Below are 19,408 nucleotides of genomic sequence, written 5' to 3' on the forward strand. Positions count from 1 at the left end.
GATTAGCAGAAGTACCTCAACCCTTGTGCTCTGCACTTACCCGTAATTCATTTATGAGAAACAGGTGTGTTTGAATTCAGTGACGTCTTGCTCTTAAAGCCTATGTGAAGCAGAGATAATATCTGACCAGAGACTCTCCACTTCCATAGTCTTCCTAATTCTAACCTATGGGACCAACCCAGGACATGGAAGGAAGCAGGAGAGGTGTCAGGGCTCCTGCTCTTAGTTCCTTACCCTTCCACCGTGAAAGGAAATTTCCAGTGAGGAGGAGGGCAGGAGCTTGGACTGCTTCTCTTGAAATGTAATCCCAAACAGTTTCCTCTGAGGGTTCTTCCTCTTGCTAAACCTCATGGATACATGAGGACACAACTCTTCAGAAATGGACATGGAAGCTTCATTAATGGACATGGGCCATTTGTCTCCTTAAGTGATTTGGTGAGGCAAGAGATGGGGAGGTGAACGGATACACAGAGGGACAGAAAACCAATGACTGACAAAACTGACTAGAGATATGAACTACCTACCCAAGGCCCAAAAGTCTTAAAAGACCTGAGACCTATGTCAAAGCAAGAATTGCCTTGGAGGTACTCACCATTCTGTGAACACCTGCCTCCGACCTGCCTGAATTCAACACTTCTGACCCTGCTTTTCTACCATTTTGGTTTTTTTAGTTCTGCGTATTCATATTCTCTGATCCTACACTGCCTAAGCCATAGTGTTCAATACACACCAGTTGTCCTACTTTAGAACAGGGCTGATTTGTGTTTAAATATTATACTTAATTTTTTAGTAACACATTAATCATCTATCACTATTTCTCATACTTTTTTTTCTTTGGGAGACAAAAGCAGTGTTTTGTTAAAAGGTGAAACTCTTTTATACTAGAGTTCTGATGGGAGTTTACAATAAGTGGAAATTCTATTGCATGTGATATTAACTATAAGTCAAATATATTCTAGAACTGTTAATGTTGTTCTAAAGAAAATATATTATTTTAAATTAACTTTTTTTACATGATTATCAAAAGTAATGAGATATGTATGAGGACACATTTGTAATACCTTAACTAATAATAATAAAAAAGTAATGAGATATCCACAACAAAAGGGAAAATTATCATAAGATGTTTATATTTTCATAATAAATAGAAAGACTATGTTAAAAATAATTATTGTATTAAAATTTAAGTGATTATTCCCACCACCTGGGCATAAAACCTTTGCATCATCTTTTAAATTATTTCATGTTGTGTCTGATACAAGTAATGTATGTTAAATAATATTTAAGCACTAAGGCATACAAACAAAATGAAAATCATGAAATGACCACCCAAGTGAAGAATTAGAACATTATTAAAACCACTAGAGGCCCGGTGCACAAAATTCATTCACGGGCGGTTGTGTGTCCCTCAGCCCAGCCTGCACCCTCTCCAGTCTGGGGCCCCTCAAGGGATGTCTGACTGCCCGTTTAGGCCCGATCCCACTGGGCAGTCAGACATCCCTCTCACAATCCAGGACTGCTGGCTCCCAACCGCTCTCCTGCCTGCCTGCCTGATTGCCCCTAACTACTCCCCTGCCAGCCTGATTGCCCCTAACTGCCCTCCCCTGCTGGCCTGGTTGCCCCTAACTGTCCTCCCCTGCAGGCCTGGTGGCCCCTAACTGTCCTCCCCTGCAGGCCTGGGTCCCCCCCAACTGCCCTCCCCTGCAGGCCTGGGCCCCACCCCCAACTATCTTCCCCTGCAGGCCTGGGGCCCCCCCCCCAACTGTCTTCCCCTCAGGCCTGGGTCGTCCCCCCCAACTGCCCTCCCCTGCAGGCCTGATCGCCCCCATCTTGTGGTGGCCATCTTGTGTCCACACGGGGGTGGCCATCTTGTGTGTTGGAGTGATGGTCAATTTGCATATTACTCTTTTATTAGATAGGATTGCCTCTACATATAGGTATTTCCTTTCCCATATCCTGGGGTCCCTGTCCCAGAGGCAACTGTTGTCCTTAATCTAGTGATATTGACTCACTGTCCCCACATATGCAGAGATATGTCCTATTTCCCTTGGATATATATACCTATGAATGGAGAGAATGGCATTTTATCTATTGTATAAGGTAGGGATCTGATTTCTTTTTTTTCATATGAATAACTTACTGTCTTGGCACAATTTGTAGACTGGTTCATCATTTACCCACTACACTGTGATGCCAGCTCTGTCCATGTGAGCCAGTTTCTAGACTCACCATTACCTTCCATTATTCAAGTTTTTCTATTCTCTATGACAGCAATTTTCAACTGGTATGTCGTAAGAATTTTTAAAACATACAATTCCCGACTATGTAATCAGGGGCGTCACCTCTTTTCCCTTAGATTGTCAAATAAAAAAATGACAATCTAAGGCAGTGGTTTTCAACCTTCCCTCAACCTTCCTAATGCCGCTACCCTTTAATACAGTTCCTCATGTTGTGGTGACCCCCAATTTCATTGTTACAAATTGAACATAATTAAAGCGTAGTGATTAATCACAAAAACAATATGTAATTATATATGTGTTTTCCAATGGTCTTAGGCGACCCCTGTGAAAGGGTCGTTTGATCCCCAAAGGGGTCGTGACCCACAGGTTGAGAACCACTGATCTAAGGGAAACACAATAATAGCCGTCCTGTGTGAATGCCCTATCTTGAACCATATATCTATATCTATATCTATATCTATATCTATATCTATATCTATATATCTATATCTATATCTATGTATATATATATAGATATATATCATATAATGGCGTTGCATCTTATTGGTCATATTGCATAATAAGGTTGAATCTGATTGGTTAATTCTGGGTACCACAGATGCTATAGGCACTTGATTTTTAAAAAAATCACATTGGAGCATAAAGGGTAGGTAATTACTATTATTATTTTTTGTAAATCAATCAAAATTACACCTATTTTTGGTCAGGTCAGCAAATGATACAGTATTTTTTGATGTGCTGCAGAATTTTAGTAATTAATTTATGTATGCCATGAGATGAAAAAGGCTGAAAATCACTACTCTATGATAAAATTATACTGTGTTAATTTTAGTGACATTATTTTAGGTTCTAATATGTGGTATGGAATGTCACACCCCCTGTCCCTCCTCTAGGAATCTCACGGTACTGTGCTCATCCCTGTACACGTTAGATTCGGCTTGTCAAGTTTCTTGAAAGCTCTTGTTGAAATATTCATTGAACGTGCATTAACTGATCCTGTCAGTCATTTGGGGAAAAACTGATAAATTGAGACTTTCCAACACCCTGACACATCTCTCAGTAATTAGATCTTCTTTAATATCTTTCTAAAAGGCCTATAGAGTACTGCACATCTTTTGGTAGACATTTCTGAGAATCTTATATTGTTATAGTTGTAAATGGTGTTTGATAATTTTTTGCTAGTGTGTAAAAATTACAAATGATTTTAATATTAATATTTTATTCAGACCCCTTTTAAACTCCTTTATTATTTAGAATAATTTATACATACATTTTGCATTTTCTCTATAGACAGTCCTAACATCCATGATTAAAAACAGTTTTGCTTTTGTATTTTTGGTCATAGAGTTATGCATATAAGTAGTGGTAGTAAGTATTCTTTTCTTCTTGCTGATTTTAAAAGAGCTATTTAAAACTTCACAATAAAGAATGAATAAAAAATACTGAGATTTTGCTAACTACCTTTTATGTGGTTAAGAGTGGTCTCTTTTATTCCCTATTTTGCTAGGAGTTTTTGTCTTGGAATTTTATCAAATGATTTTCTGTGTATTGAGATAATCATAAGGCTTTTAAAAAAATACTTTAATGGAGTAAATCATATTATAGGTTATTTTCTAACATTACACCAATATTATGTCCTTTCCAATTCTTTCATGATGTATTATCACTGGATTCAATTTGCTAATAATTGTTGAGGTTGACCGAAGATTTTTCTTTTTTGAAAATGTTTTTTAATTGATGTTATGCTGACCTCATAATTTGAGTTGCGGAAAAATGCTTTTTCTATTCTCTGAAAGAATTAGTACCAGAGTGAGTTATTTGTTTCTTAAATACTTGGTGGAACTGGCCAATAAAGCCATCTGGCCTTGATATTTCATTTCTGGAAAGATTTTTGACTACTATTTAAATGTTTCTAATGGTTATAGGATGACTCATGTTTTCCACTTTTTTCTAGTCAGTTTTGGTAGATTTTTATAGCTTAGAGATTTTCCTTTTCATTTAAATTCAATATTTATTGGCATTTATAGATTTCAATAAATGGAAAGCTGCCCTTATATTCTTTGCTACTTGATGATTACATATTTTTATACTTTATTGGACTTGGTTTGCTCATTTATGTCTGTGTCATGAGTGAGTTGACCTATAATTTTTATTTCTCTTTGTATTGTCATCTTTCAGTATCAATATTATAACTTCTGAAATAGTCTGAGAGTGTATTTATCTTTCTCCATTCTTTGGAAAAGTTTGTAAAAGACTAGAATTATCTGTCTCTTGGGAGATCTTTTTTAGAACTCACCTGTAAAATTATTTGTTTAATGTTTACTTTGTGGGGATATTTTAAACTATTTTTTCAATTTCTTCAATTAGTTTAGTTGTTCTATTTCTTTTGAAATTTTATATTTTCATAGGGATCTATTTCACTTAGGTTCTTCAATTATTGGCATAATATTTCTATGGTACTATCTTATTATCTTTTTAATCTATGATGGATCCATAGTATGCCCTTTTTAATATTAAAATTTTATTTTAATTTATTTTACTTTGTCATTATATTACTTTTCTAGATAATACTGTCATAAGTTTATTTTTATCCCTAATATTTATTAATTTGTGTGTTCTTTCTTGTTTTTAACAGTCTTACCAGAAATTGTTCTATATTACCAGTGTCTTAAAGTGGTTGCCTACTTTTTAAAAAAATTAAACTTTTAAAAGCACATAACATGTTAGGGCTACATATTTCCTTTGCTTGGCTCCATCCTTCAGGATTTGATAAGTTATATTGTCTGCTTGATAATTATTCTGCTCACTATTTCTGTGTATTCTTCTCCTCAGTTCTGGAAAATTCTCAGTCGCTATAGTTTTATATCTTCTCTCTGTCTTTTCTCCTTCTGGGACTCTAGACATGTAATAGATCTTCTTATTTTACCTTTCATAACTTTCATAGTTTCATAACCTTTCATAGTTTTTATCCTCTGATATTACTGTGCTGCATTATGGGTGGTTTATAAAAACCTCTCTTCTGTTTCACCACTTCTTGCTTCTGCAATATTGAAACTTAACTCATTTATTCTACCTTTTGTACAAAAAATTCTTTGCTGCAAATTGTGTTTGGTTCTTTTAAAATCTGGCCATTTTTGCTTAATCTCTCCTGGTTTATTCATTTATGATTCCATCCTTTGTTTCTTTAAATATTTAATACATGTTTATTTTATGTGCTTTTTCTGATAATTCTGATATCTGAAGTGCTGGCCAGGGGAATTGGTCTGTGTTGACTCTTATCAGTGGTGGTTTTCTTCTGGGTTTAGTAATTTTTGAATATGATCTCATTTTTGGTTTATCTTAATTTATGGGAAACTTGGAGACATTCAACCGCAGGAAGCTTTTCTGAGAAGGGCATTTGTTTTAGCTTCAGGTGGGCATTGCTAACACTACTGATCTGGACCCACTTTGGCCTATTACAGGCTCTCTGACTTAATCCGTAGCATCATGTTCAGCCCCATATTCCTTCCCCCCGAAGGTGCAATGCAAATAAGGGCATTTGCCCTCAGATACCTGGCCTTCTGACTGTGCTTACTGCTCTTCTTGTTTTTGGCACGTGCAGTTGTACATGTGTGTGATTTTTGTTTTGTTTTTCCCTTTGGGTATTTCTCTTTCTACTAGGGGCCCGGTGCACGAAATTTGTGCACTGGGTGTGTGTTGGGGGGGAGTGTCCCTCAGCCCAGCCTGCCCCCTCTCACATACTGGGAGCCCTCAGGCGTTGACCCCCATCACCCTCCAATCGCAGGATCGGCCCTTTGCCCAGGCCTGACGCCTCTGACATAGATGTCAGGCCTGGGCAGGGGACTCTCATTTCCCCCCTTCACTGGTTCTGCCCCCAGCACAGGCCTGATGCCTCTGGCCCAGGCGTCCGGCCCTGGGCAGGGGACCCCCAGACCCCTCCGATTGCTGGCTCTGCCCCTTGCCCAGGCCTGATGCCTCAGCCAGAGGCGTAGACCCCCATCACCTTCCGATCACCTGATCGGCCCCTTGCCCAGGCCTGACGCCTCCACCAGAGGTGTCAGGCTTGGACAGGGGACCCCCATCTCCCTCCGATCACTGGCTCTGGCCCCCGCCCAGGCCTGAGGCCTCTGGCCCAGGAATCATGCCTGGGCAGGGGACCCCCATCTCCCTCTGATCGCTTGCTCCACCCCCCGCCCAAGCCTGACGCCTCTGACCCAGGCTTCAGGCCTGGGCAAGGGGACCATCATATCCCCCCAATCGCCGGCTCCGCCCCCCGCCCAGGCCTGATGCCTCAGCCAGAGGAGTTGACCCTCATCACCCTCCGATCACCAATCACCGGATCGTCCCCTTGACCAGGCCTGAGGCCTCCGGCAGAGGTGTCAGGCCTGGGCAGGGCACCCCCAGCTCCCCGCGGTTGCAGGCTCCGCCCCTGCCCAGGCCTGACGCCTCTGGCTGAGGCGTACGGCTCGGGCAGCGGGGACCCGCAGCTGCAGCGGCCCCGCGATCGTGGGCTTCGCTTTAGGCCCAGGCAAGGGACCCCTAGCTCCCAGGACTGCCAGCTTTGACCGTACCCAGCCCCCATCGCTGGCTCCACCCCTACTTCCTGCTATCACTGGCCAGGGCGGCAAAGGCGCCTGATTCTCCGATCATGGCTGGGGGGCAGGGCAAAGGCGGCCCCAGGGCCGCCTTTGCCCTGCCCCCCAGCTCTTAGCTCCCCCCTGGGTTTCCGATCACTGTCAGTGGCAGGGGGCTTCTTCCTGCTTTCCCTTTCGCCTCCCTGCATTGTGCCTACATATGCAAATTAACCGCCATCTTGTTGGCAGTTAACTGCCAATCATAGTTGGCAGTTAATTTGCATATAGCCCTGATTAGCCAATGAAAAGGGTATCGTCGTACGCCAATTACCATTTTTCTCTTTTATTAGTGTAGATGAGCAGAGGAAGAGGAAAAATTATCTTTATATGGAATCTAGTTATTTCATATCATGAAGACCTCTCAGAATATCTGGCCTGCCAAACTGCTTGACTTTTATGACTTTCCTATTCATAGTCTCTGCCCATTTTTTCATTTTTCACAACAAGGTTATTGCTGACATGGAGGCCCAAGTTCACAAGCTGAGAGAAGAGCTGATTAATGTGAACACACAGCGGAAGCAGCAGCTGGTAGAGCTCGGTCTTCTCCGTGAAGAGGAGAAGCAAAGGGCTGCCAGGGACCATGAGGCTACTGTCAGCAAACTGAAGGCTGAATCAGAGAAGATGAAAATAGAGCTGAGGAAGACTCATGCAGCTGAGACGGAGATGACGCTGGAAAAGGTAAGGTATCCACCTCGATGTTTTATAGACAAAATGAAACCATGGCTGCCACCCTCACATTTCACCTCTGGAAGGTGGGGGACAGAGAATTACTCTTCAAATCGTTCAAATGAGCAATTTAAGTATCTTTTTGTATTTCTAAGCACCACTAAAGTCATATAGGGAATTTCCTAACTTTTTTTGTTGACTTTCTTTGAAGTAATTGCATAGAATATCCCATTCAGTATCAATTAAATACACACTGTGATACAACGTTATAATATTGTCAAATATTATACTGGTTAGGAATGCTGGGGCTGTAGCCCTGAATTTTCTTGAGACTAAGTGTCAGATATTTTCCAGATTGTCTAATAATTATTTCTAAATGTTACAGTTTTTAGAAGTGTAACATACATGATGGCATATTTCCCCAGATTGATATTTCAGATTGGGAAAAGATTTAAAATTATATATTTTTGAAATAAATGTCAGTATAATATTGACATATTTGGGGTTGACTTATCTTCCAGGAATAATCTCAAATATTCTTTCTTTTGATGTTTTGGAAAAGTGTAAATCTTTTAATTGGGCAGTAAATGTGAATTGTTCTAAGCATAACAAATGTAAATCGTCCCTTGAGTTTCTTAAGGCCAATCTATACCTTGGGGTAAAGAACTTGAAAAGCGTAGCTGAAGAATCTTCTAATTCTGTTTAATTTTCCTCTCTTCTTTGCCTTTAAATAATTTTAAACCTTCATAGCGTATACAACACCGTGCTAGGCACTACTCCATTGATGTTACATGGAGCGAGAACCCAATGTGCTTACTTTGTAGTAGCTAATTTTATCTGAGAGTCACATTTCAGCCAGCTTTGCCCTTAGCAGCATAGCTCTGAGCCAAGAAATATATAGGAAAATGTCCCTAAAGAGGTGGGAGGGAGCCTGGCTTCTTGGAGGAACAGCAAGGAGGCCACTGTGGCTGGAAATGATGATGGAGGAGGAGGACGAGGTGGAGGTGGAGAAGGAAGGAGGAGGAGATGAGGTTAAGGACAAAACCTCAGAGGTGGACCAGGCCCTGTAGGTGTGTCTGGGCCTTTGAAAGGGCTTTGCTTTGACTCTCCTTGAGTAGAGGAGGCTTGGCAGGTTTTGAGCAGAGGTGTGACATCTGATTCACCTTTGAAAGGATCTCTCTGCTAACGCTGAGAATAGACTGAATTGAGGGCAAAGAAGGAAGTAGAGAGACTAGTTTAAAAGCTATTGCAAGAATTTAGACAAGAGATGATAGAGACTTGGGCCTCAGGCAGTAGCAGTGACGGTGGTAAAAACTGATCAGATTTGGGTAATGTTCTGAAGGTACATCTGGCCAGATTTCTTGTTGGTTCAGGGAGAGAGAGAGAGCAGGTAAGAATGTTTCCAAGGTGACTGGCTAGAGCCAGTGGACACAAGGAGTGACCCTTCGCTGACAGGAGGAAGATTGCAAGAACGACAGGTTGGGCTGTTTGGGATGTGTTCCAGTTGAGATGCCTTTTATATATCCGAGGGAGGATGTTAGTGATAATTCCATCAAAGCAGTACAAAATGATAGTATTTTGATGCTAAAATATACAGCTTCAGGAAGTAGGGATATTTCCCTATATGGAATAGCTTTAGTGCTCTGACAATAGCAAATAAAAGAGGGACTAATGGAGAGTGAAAGTGATGTTGCAGGGACCTTTCTGGTAATTCTTACACACACCTCTCCTTGACTTCAGTCATATCTGCCATCAGTTCAAAATCATTCTAAGTAAATGGTCTTGAATGGCACAGATACCAGTGCAGCTCACTTTAAGAAATTTGGACATACCAAAGCCAGACTCATAAGACATAAAATTTAGCCCTGCTGGTGGGGCTCAGTGGTTGAGCATCAACCTATGGGCCAGGAAATCAAGGTTCAATTCCCAGTCAGGGCACACGTCCTGGTTTTGGGCTTGATCCCCAGAGTGGGGCCTGCAGGAGGCAGCCAATCAATGATTCTCTGTCATCATTGATGTTTCTCTCTCTCTCTCTCTCTCTCTCTCTCTCTCTCTCTCTCTCTCTCTCCCTCTCCCTCTCCCTCTCTCTCTCCCTCTCCCTCTCCCTCTCCCTCTCCCTCTCCCTCTCCCTCTCCCTCTCCCCCCTTTCCCTCTTCTTCTCCCTTCCCCTCTCCCTCTCCCTCTTCATTCCTCTCTGAAATCAATAAAAATATATTTTTTGAAAAGCATACAATTTAGGCCTTGATTTTTCTGTATTGTATATTCACATTTTAAATGTTTTAAATGTTTCTTTTTAATTGATAAAATTTTTCAAGTATAGGTTTATATGTATTACTAATGGATAACAAAAGCATAGCATTAGAAACCCTGGGTAATTCATTGGGCAAATATTTCTGGAAGATTTCCTATATCTCAGAAAGGCATTATCCCACGCACTGTGGGGGCACACAGAAAAAAGGAAAAAGTGGCACTGTCTTCAAGTAGATTCTAAAAAGGAGTGACTGCAAGACACATACACACAATTGTAATGTGAGGTAGAGTATGGATTGGGGGAGAATTCTTTTCTGTTAAGGCAATCAGGGAAGATTAACTGGAAGAGATGTCACTTGAACTAAACATAAGTAGATATGTAAGATGGCATTCTAAGCCAAAGGAACAACCGTAGGAGCAAACAGAACCGTGCACATGTCATAGAGGTCAGTCAAGCAGAGTGGTTGTGATGAGGCTAAGAGACGGCTAGAAATCATTGCAAGTCTCCAAAGCTGTGATAAGCCTATGGCTTCACTGTGGAAACAGTACGAAGCTACTGAAGATTTTGAGGAAATGAAGTGTCAATAGCCAAGTAATTATTAGGAAAATCTGTCAGTGTTGGCAAGCTGCCATAGCAGGGAAGTAGTTGGTGGGGACCTGATTAATTCAGGCTAGAGGTCCCTGAGGACACAACAGAGGTGTACGAAGGTCGTGAACATACAGCAGTGAGGATGAGGAGACATGCTTGAGAAGCATCTCAGAGATGGCATTGATTAGAATGGTTAAGTATAAATCAACCCTTAATCATTTGGGAATGTAGGAGGACTTTCTGATTTCAGGAAGAAAAGATTAATCCAGTTATGGACATGTTGAGTTGGAAATGCCATCACTACATCTAGCTGTGATGTTCATTTGCTGTTGAAGGAACATTTGTGGGGAATCATAGGAGAAGGCAGGGCCAGAAAACCCTCTCTGTAGGAGTCACCTACAAAGAGGGCCTGTTCAGGAGGGAAATAGAAAACAGTGGTGAGGAAAGAGCTTCAGTTAAGAGTCTGGGAGAAAATAGTCAAGGAAAGGTCATCAAGGTAAAAGGAATATGAGAAGAATGAGTTTTCATGGAAATAAAGGAAGAGAATATTTAGAAAGGAGTATTTTCAAGAATGTGACAGAGAATCAGGAGGGATAGGGGTGGCAGAAAGGTCACAGGATTGGAAACTGAGAAGTCATTGATGATCTTGGACAAAGCACTGAAAATGATAGTGTGGACAGAAACACGGTTGCAAAAGGTAAGTGAGAGAGTAGGGAGGAAGTGGGGATTCATGAATACTCTATTATTGTTGGTTTTTTTGGAAAATCTGATATTAAAAGGGAGGTGGAGTCCCAAAGAGCAGCAGGACTTAAGGATAATATCTTTTTAGGCTGAAAATGTCTTGAAATACGGGAGAAAGAACTGATGGAGAGGAAGAGCATAATGATGCAAAGAACCAGGGGTAATTGATCTGAGAGATGAGGGTGTGAATGAAATTACCAGCTCAGGTTGACCCTCTCCCCTTGGCTACAAGGATCCAGCCATAGAAGACATTGGTCTGTTTCTGGACCCACCTTGCTGTCTCCTGCCTCCAGGTCTTTGCACCTGCCACCCCTCTGCCTAGAATGTTCTTCTCCTTGATTTTCCATGGCCACTCACCCTCCTCCTCATCAGTCTGCACTTGTCAGTGTCCTTCCCTGACCTCTGTATCTCAAGTCTTGCCCACTTCTACCATCTTACCTTTTTCCATTCTCTTCAAGGCTCATCTCACTATCTGAAATAATCTTTTAATTTTTTCACATATTTATTTTCTATTTATCCCATTGGGACTAAGCTCCATTAGCAGGACCTTGTCTATCTTGTTCATTTCTGTCCTACTAGTGTCTAGAACAGCCGTGGGCAAACTACGGCCCGTGCGCCGGATCCGGCCCGTTTGAAATGAATAAAACTAAAAAATAAAAAGACCATACCCTTTTATGTCATGATGTTTACTTTGAATTTATATTAGTTCACACAAACACTCCATCCATGCTTTTGTTCCGGCCCTCCGGTCCAGTTTAAGAACCCATTGTGGCCCTCGAGTCAAAAAGTTTGCCCACCCCTGGTCTAGAAAGACACTAGCCCTGGCAGTGTAAGCCTGCAAGGACGGAGGGCACCTGAACTGAACAGAGAACAGAAGTCATACAAGAAGCTAGAAATGAGGTTGAGCATAGTAATTTTAACTGACGTGGATAAAGGTTTATCAGAGTGTGGAGGCTTGGCAGAGAAAGTCTAGAACCCTACGTGGGCTGGTGGTTACCACCATGAGTTTTGTTCTTGCTGGGTTGATGGAATGAGCCAACCCCAAAGTCCATATGACAAAATTGTAAGTGCTGGGTTCTTGATATGAAGATTAATTTGTATTTTTGATGATAAATGGTTTTACTTAACTAATAAAAGGGGTTTAGCCATTTCTAAATGCAGTGAAGACCTGGACATGGATGCCCTGAAAACAGTCCTTTTAAATATTTGTTTCTAAAGCTCCAGGATCATGGGTGGGGCTTGGTTCAAAGTAGGCATTCATACATGCTGTGTGTGAATGGAAGAAGGATGCTGCACTGAGAAATCCAGTTAGCCTCTGTGAGTGATAATACGGATAAAAATATTGTACTGATTTACTCAAATTTGATTTTAATTTATCTTTATAGTCAAATATTTATTTATTTTTTAATGTTGTAATTTCCTCCACCTTACTTAATAAATTAAACACATAGCATCAATTTTTTTCCCTTTTTTTAAAAAAATATATTTTATTGATTTTTTTACAGAGAGGAAGGGAGAGAGAGAGCTAGAAACATCGATGAGAGAGAAACATCGATCAGCTGCCTCCTGCACACCCCCTACTGGGGATGTGCCCACAACCAAGGTACATGCCCTTGACCGGAATCGAACCTGGGACCCTTCAGTCCGCAGGCCGACGCTCTATCCACTGAACCAAACCAGTTATGGCATTTTTCCCTTTTGTGGTTTGAATTTTTGGTACACAAACTAGACATTTGAGTTCTTATTATAAAAATTTAAATTAGCACTAATAGGTGGTAGGTAATTCTGTTGCTAGACTATTTTGTAACTGTGCATCTTACTTGAATTCTTATTATACCTTATAAAAGACTTAATGTTTTACCACGTTTAAATAAATCTGAAAGTTAAAGTATTTGCTAGCACTTCAAAATCCAATCAGAATCAAGGGGGTTCTATTATTTATATATGTAAAAGGCTAATATGCAAAGTGTCCCCTCAGGAGTTTAACCAGGAGACCAGGAGTTCGATCGCTCGCTATGACATGTGCTGACCACCAGGGGGCAGCGCAGAATGAAGGAGGGCCCCAGCCAGCAGCCAGCAGCAAGCAGCTGGGGAAGGAAAGCCCCGGCTGGCAGCTGGAAGGCCCCGATCGACCCTGATTGCAGGCCAGGCCTAGGAACCCTACCTGTACACAAATTTTGTGCACCAGGCCTCTAGTTAAGTATAAAATTAAGGTTCAAAGAGGAGAGGAGAATTACATCAGAATAATAAATAATTTAATTAATACCCCCTTGTGGTATGGGCTGTTCCAGCAGCCTCGCAGTGTTCAGGTTAGAAAATATTTCCTAAGCCCAGGTCTTCTGTAGGTTCTGCCAGGGGCGATTTAGCCCGAGATGATATGTTTCGTAGCTCTGAGGTAAGAGAAACATGAAATACCTCCCCAAGGTAGAAATTCTGAAATAGGGAATCCCAGGGAATAAATGATTGACATTTGCATCACTAATGCTGCTTTTCTAGTCTTTTCAAATCTTTTTCAACCAAATCAAAACAAGATCCATAAAATACGAACCTTTGAAAAATTAAAGAACAGTACTGAGTAGTGGGTAGTTTTCAGAAGACTGATGAAAACATTGGTATTTAAAATGTGCCATTGTTTAAGAAATATATTCAGCTATTTTAAAAATAAATTTTCTTGAAATAGAAGATATTTTAGAACACATGGAAGAGAAGATTGTAAAAGACTTGTTATTACCATCTCCCAGAGAAAACCGGTAGTAACCATTTGACGTGAATGTAAAATAGCTGTGTTAACTGAGATCATAATAACTAAACTGTTGTGTCTTTTACTTTTTTAAAAGTTATGCTAAGAATATACCTATGCCATTTGAAATTCTTTGAAAATATAGTTTTCATTGTTTCATGATATTCCATTTAATTAATGTAGCATACTTGATTGAGGTGTTCCTTTATTTTTAAGAGTGAAGTTGAACATTTATAACAGATTTGTTTTTCACATTTCATTTTCTGGAGTTGCCAGTTTTCATTCTTAGTCAGTTTCTCTTCTGTTGGTGTGCTAATGTTTTCCTCATCACCTTTCTATAAACTCATTTTATATTTAGAATAAAAGTTCTATCTTTGTGGCAAATATTTTTTGATATTTGCCTTTTAATTTTATCATTTTATTTTATGATACACACAAAAATTTCCATAGTGTAATCCTTTGCGAGTTCTTTATTATAAGTAGTAGTGTGGAGCCTCACAATTTGATATTTAAAAACATGAATACATCAAACATTTTCTACCCTGTGCTTTACTAAGTAAAAAGCTTTTATGAAACTGACATAGCATTTACCGGCTTGGGTTCCCGGTCTGTAATTTGAATGGCTTGAAGGGGCTCTGCCAGCCTAAAGTCGTTGGAAGGCTTTGAGCAACAACTCAGCATCTTTTTCCAATGTAAGGAAAGCTCCACATGGCATAATTATTCACAGCTCAGGTCATAGGAACTGCTTAAACCTTTAAAATTTATAATTAAAGGATTAATATGAAGACATTGTCATTTTGGCTTAAAATGGATTTTTAATCTCAATTCTGTTCTTTTTACTTTGATCTTTCCCTTTGCTAAAAATATAAAATGTTGTATCCTTAAACATTTTAAATTAAATGTTGTCCTCAAAGAGTTTAGATTTATACAAATTGATTGACAAACAACATCCAGTATAGTTTTACAATATTCTGCACAAAACTTCAAATGGTCATTTTCCTCTGGGTGTATAAGCCACAGCTTGATATAATGGACTATAATGATACCTCTAAACATAAAAATAAATTAACTGACAATAGGAAAAACATGCACAAATGACAACTTGGAAAAGTTTGGGTGTGTAGCACGTTTTGTACCAAGGAGTGGCACGATCTGACTTGGGCTGAGATCATTCTCGTTGTGTGAGCACGAAGGAGGAAGCCCAGGAGGGCATTGCAGAGATGCCGGAGGCGTCACCAGAATGGCGGCAGTGGAGGTGGTCAGATTTGGATATATTTTAAAGTTGGAGCCAACTTGGCTTTCAGATGGGTTTTAACATGGGATGTGAGATCAAGAAAAAGCAAGCCAGGGAGAAGCTCAGACACGGAGAGATATGAAAATTCGCTACTTCATTTCTCTGTGGGATGGGATTATATGTGACTTTTACACTGTATTGTTCAGTCCCTTCTAAATGTTCTATATTTTAACCACTTTGTAAACTAAACAGGAATGTACAAAAGTCACCATCTAGTTATATTGTTGTCCTGGCCCTGAGCCCTGAGCACCTTCAACTTCTCTCCCCTTTTCTGTCCCCGGAGGATCAGAGATGCAGAGAAAAGGATATGCATTGGCTGACATCAGAAACTGAGCAGCATGATTGTGATGTCATCTGTCCCTGCTCACCCCTACTTGAGGTGGGAGGGCCCTCAAATACCCTACCCCTGGCCCTAGGCACTTTTCTATCAGGGCAGGGAGGCTGAGCCCTCATGAGCATCCCAGAGAAGCAGGTCTCACTGGCCGCAGCCAGCTCAGGGGCTCTCATCCTTGCTTCTGCCACCTCCATGGGGGCCAGAGGGCATGTGGACCCCGCTGACTTTAGACTACTCCTCTCACACGGAAAGCCAAGCCCCAGGTCTGATGAGAACGAGAGGAGAAAATAGTAATGACCTCGAAACACGGCAGGCTGGTAGTCTGAGGCCCCTGAGGGACACAGGACCATCTGACCTCACAGAGAAGGTAAGACTGAGACCCCTCTGTGCTCTTGAGGCAGGGGTCTTTCTAAACATCTCGTCTCATTGCTGGGCTGGAGTCAGCACTGGCAGTGTGAAAACAGCCTCTACCCTCAAAGAGGTTTATGTTGATGGTCAGGGATAATGGAACAAAGGAAACTGATTGCATTGAACTGAAATTAGAGTCATTGTCTCGATCTGGACCTCATGCCCTGGGAAACACCCAGGAAGGTGTCAGGAAGTATGTGGGGAGGGGTAGAATCAGGCACAGCTTTCTGGACAAGGTAGATTGTAAGCTAATAGCATTGCCCTCCCTTGCTTAGGAACTTACTAAGTGCCATTGCCCACAACAAAGTGAGGTTGCCCAGCTCTCTAGCTTTCTGGCCAAGCATTTGCACAATCCCATTTCTCCTCTTCTGCCTTTCCTTTTTTCTCCTTACTTATTTTAATTAATATTTTAGTTTACAGTTTAGTGGCATTAAGTACATTTAAATTGTGCAACCATCACCACCATCCATCTCCAGAACTTCTTTCATCTTGCAAAACCTAAGCTGTACCCATTAACACTAACTCCCTATTTCCTCCTCCTCCCAGCCCTGCGCAACCACCATTCTCCTTTCTATCACTATGTATTTGACTACTCTAGGTACCTCATATGAGTGGACTCAAACAAGATTTGTCTTTCTGTGACTGTATTATTTCACTTAGCAGAATGTCTTCAAGGTCCATCCATATTGTAGCATGTGTCAGCATTTCCTTTTTAAAAAGGCTGAATAACATTTCATTGTGTGTATATAAGACATTGTTTATCCGTGCATCCCATCAATGGATGCTTGGGTTGCTCTCACCTTTCGACTACTGTGAGTAATGCACATATGAACATGGGTATACAAATACCTCCTTGAATTCCTGCTTTATACCCAGAAGTGAAATTGCTGGATCACATGGTAATTCTATTTTTACGCTTTTGAGGAACCCGCCCTACTGTATTCCATGCCGCTGTGCCATTTATGTTCCCACCATCAGGGAACCAGGGTTCCAATTTCTCCACATCATCGCCAACCATCATTTCAGTTTCAACCGTTGTTTCAGTTTGTTTTGTTTATAGAATAACCATCATAACGAGTATGAAGTGTATCTTCTGCCTGTCTTAATTGCCCTCCCACACACACACAGGTACAGTCTGTGCTGTGCCCACTCCGGATGCTCCTTTTCCTTGTACAGGCTGTAAACACTCCGTTTAGGGCTTCACGTGTTCACTCTCTGCCTGGAAGATGTGAGCTCATCATCCTCACTCAAAACCGTTCCCTGTCCCTGTCAAAGACATCATGCTCTTTCCTGTGCTCTGTAACTTTTCATTCATCCCTCTCTTTTTAAAACATTTTTGCATATAATTTGCATATATATTATATATAATTCTGTAAATGTTGACAAACTGTCACCACAGTCAAGATGAAGAAGTGTCCCACCACCACAAATATGCCTCCACCCCTGTTGTCAGCCCCATTTACCCCCCTGGCTCTAACTCCTGGTGGCCACTTGTCCATTTTCTGTGACTATATTTGCCTTTTCTGGAATATATACAAAATGAATCATTCAGTATAAGACCTTTGGAATCTGTTTTCTTCTCCTTAGCATCATGCATTTAAATTCATCCGTTGTTGTGGGCATGAGTAGTCCATTCTTTTTTATTGCTAATAATATTTCATTGCATGGATGTACCAAAGTTTATCCATTCTCCAGCTGGAAATATTTGGGTTGTTAAACATTCATATAAAGGTTTGGTGTGAACATAAATTTTTTTATTTCACTTGGGTAAATAGCAAAGAGTGGGGTTGCTGAATTGTATGCTAAATATATTTTTTCATTTATTAGAAATTGCCAAACTTTCTCCAAAGTGGCTGTATCGTTTTCCATTCCCATCAGCAATGTACGAGCCCCAGGTGCTCTGCATCCTCATTGGCACTTTTTAGTGTCGAGTGTCTAGTGTTATTGTAGCCACCCTAATAGGTTGTATTTAATTGCATGTGCATTTCCCTAATAAGAATGTGGAGCATCTTTTCATATGTGTATTTGTCAACTGAATATCTTTGTTGGCATAGTGTTTATTTAAATGTCTTCCAATTTTATATTTAGTTGTTTATTATTATTGAATTTTGAGGGTTCTAGATACAAGTCCTTTAAAAGATAGCTGATTTGCAAACACTTTCACAGTCAGTGGCTTAACTTTATTCTTTTAACAGTATCTTTCAAAATGCAAAGGTTCTTAATTTTTATGTTTAGTTTATGTGTCTCATGACATATAAATGATTTTTTAAAGTAATAATATACACAAATATATGATAGGAAACTGATAGATATTTTTAAATGCCTCTTTTTAAGATACATTCTTCTTATTCTTGGCTCCATATTAATCATTCTTTTTAAAAATCAAAATTATTTTAAATGTTTTAAAATAATATAGCTTATACATATATTCTAAATATTACATTGAATCGAGAGCCTCTATTACTTAAATATTGCAAAATTTTTGCAATTACAACAGTATTGAGATCAGGCCAAAAATATACAAAAGCAGGTGTGCAGTTGTCTGTATGGAAAATGCAATAATCCTATATAATAAAAGCCTAATAGGCTAAGTGTCCGGTCGTCCATTCAACCAATCAAAGCATAATATGCTAATGATATGCTAAGGCCACTCAACTCCTCGCTATGACGTACACTGACCACCAGGGCGTAGACGCTCCGACCGGTAGATTAACTTGCTGTTGGGGGTCCAGCCAATCGGAACTGAGCAAGGTGGGCCGACACACCCTGGAACCCTCCTGCAGTCACTCCCTGGCTGGCCAACTTCCTGCATTCTTCCCCAGCCCTAATTGTGCACCAGTGGGGTCCCTTGGCCTAGCCTGTGCCCTCTCACAATCCAGAACCCCTCGGGGGATGTTGGAGAGCCAGTTTCAGCCTGACAACAGAACAACTGGCGCTATGACACACACTGACCACCAGGGGGCAGACGCTCAATGCAGGAGCTGCCCCCTGGTGGTCAGTGCGCTCCCACAGGGGAATGCTGCTTAGCCAGAAGCCAGGCTCACAGCTAGCGAGCGCAGTGGCAGCGGGGGGGGAGCCTCTCCTGCCTCTGTGGCAGTTGGACATCCCCCAAGGGCTCCTGGACTGCCAGAGAGTGCAAACCAGGCTGAGGGAGCCCCCCCCACCCAAGTGCACGAATTTCGTGCACCAGGTCTCTAGTTAATAAATAATAATCCAAGAATTAACTCTGTGTTTCACATACTCACGACTATCAACCTACTTTTGCTCCATCCTGTATTTTTCCCACACACATATTAAAAACTTGTTAAAAAGAAAAAACTAAACTATTGTTTATGATGTCATTTGCAGTGAATGAATGACCTTTTTAAAATACATAATATTTTGATAGTTGAGAAGTTTTTATTAAAAAGTATTGGAATCCTTATATTGTGTAGAAAAAAATATCTTTAACTCCCATGTTTTAAATTATATTCCTCCTAAAACATTTTTTTTCCTTTGATTCATTACATCTT

At 40.7% G+C, this 19,408-nt stretch overlaps 1 protein-coding gene across 4 annotated transcripts in view; it reads left to right on the forward strand.

Annotated features, from left to right (window-relative positions):
• Positions 1–19,408, forward strand: part of CEP112 (centrosomal protein 112) — a 298,077-nt gene that overhangs the window by 172,375 nt on the left and 106,294 nt on the right. For all 4 annotated transcript variants that reach the window (XM_059670060.1, XM_059670062.1, XM_059670063.1 and 1 more), the window contains one exon: positions 7,322–7,552. In XM_059670060.1, the coding sequence (XP_059526043.1) occupies positions 7,322–7,552 (231 nt within the window). The remainder of the gene's footprint in view (positions 1–7,321; positions 7,553–19,408) is intronic.

The sequence above is a fragment of the Myotis daubentonii genome, chromosome 16, assembly GCF_963259705.1.
Source record: "Myotis daubentonii chromosome 16, mMyoDau2.1, whole genome shotgun sequence".
Taxonomy (NCBI): domain Eukaryota; kingdom Metazoa; phylum Chordata; class Mammalia; order Chiroptera; family Vespertilionidae; genus Myotis; species Myotis daubentonii.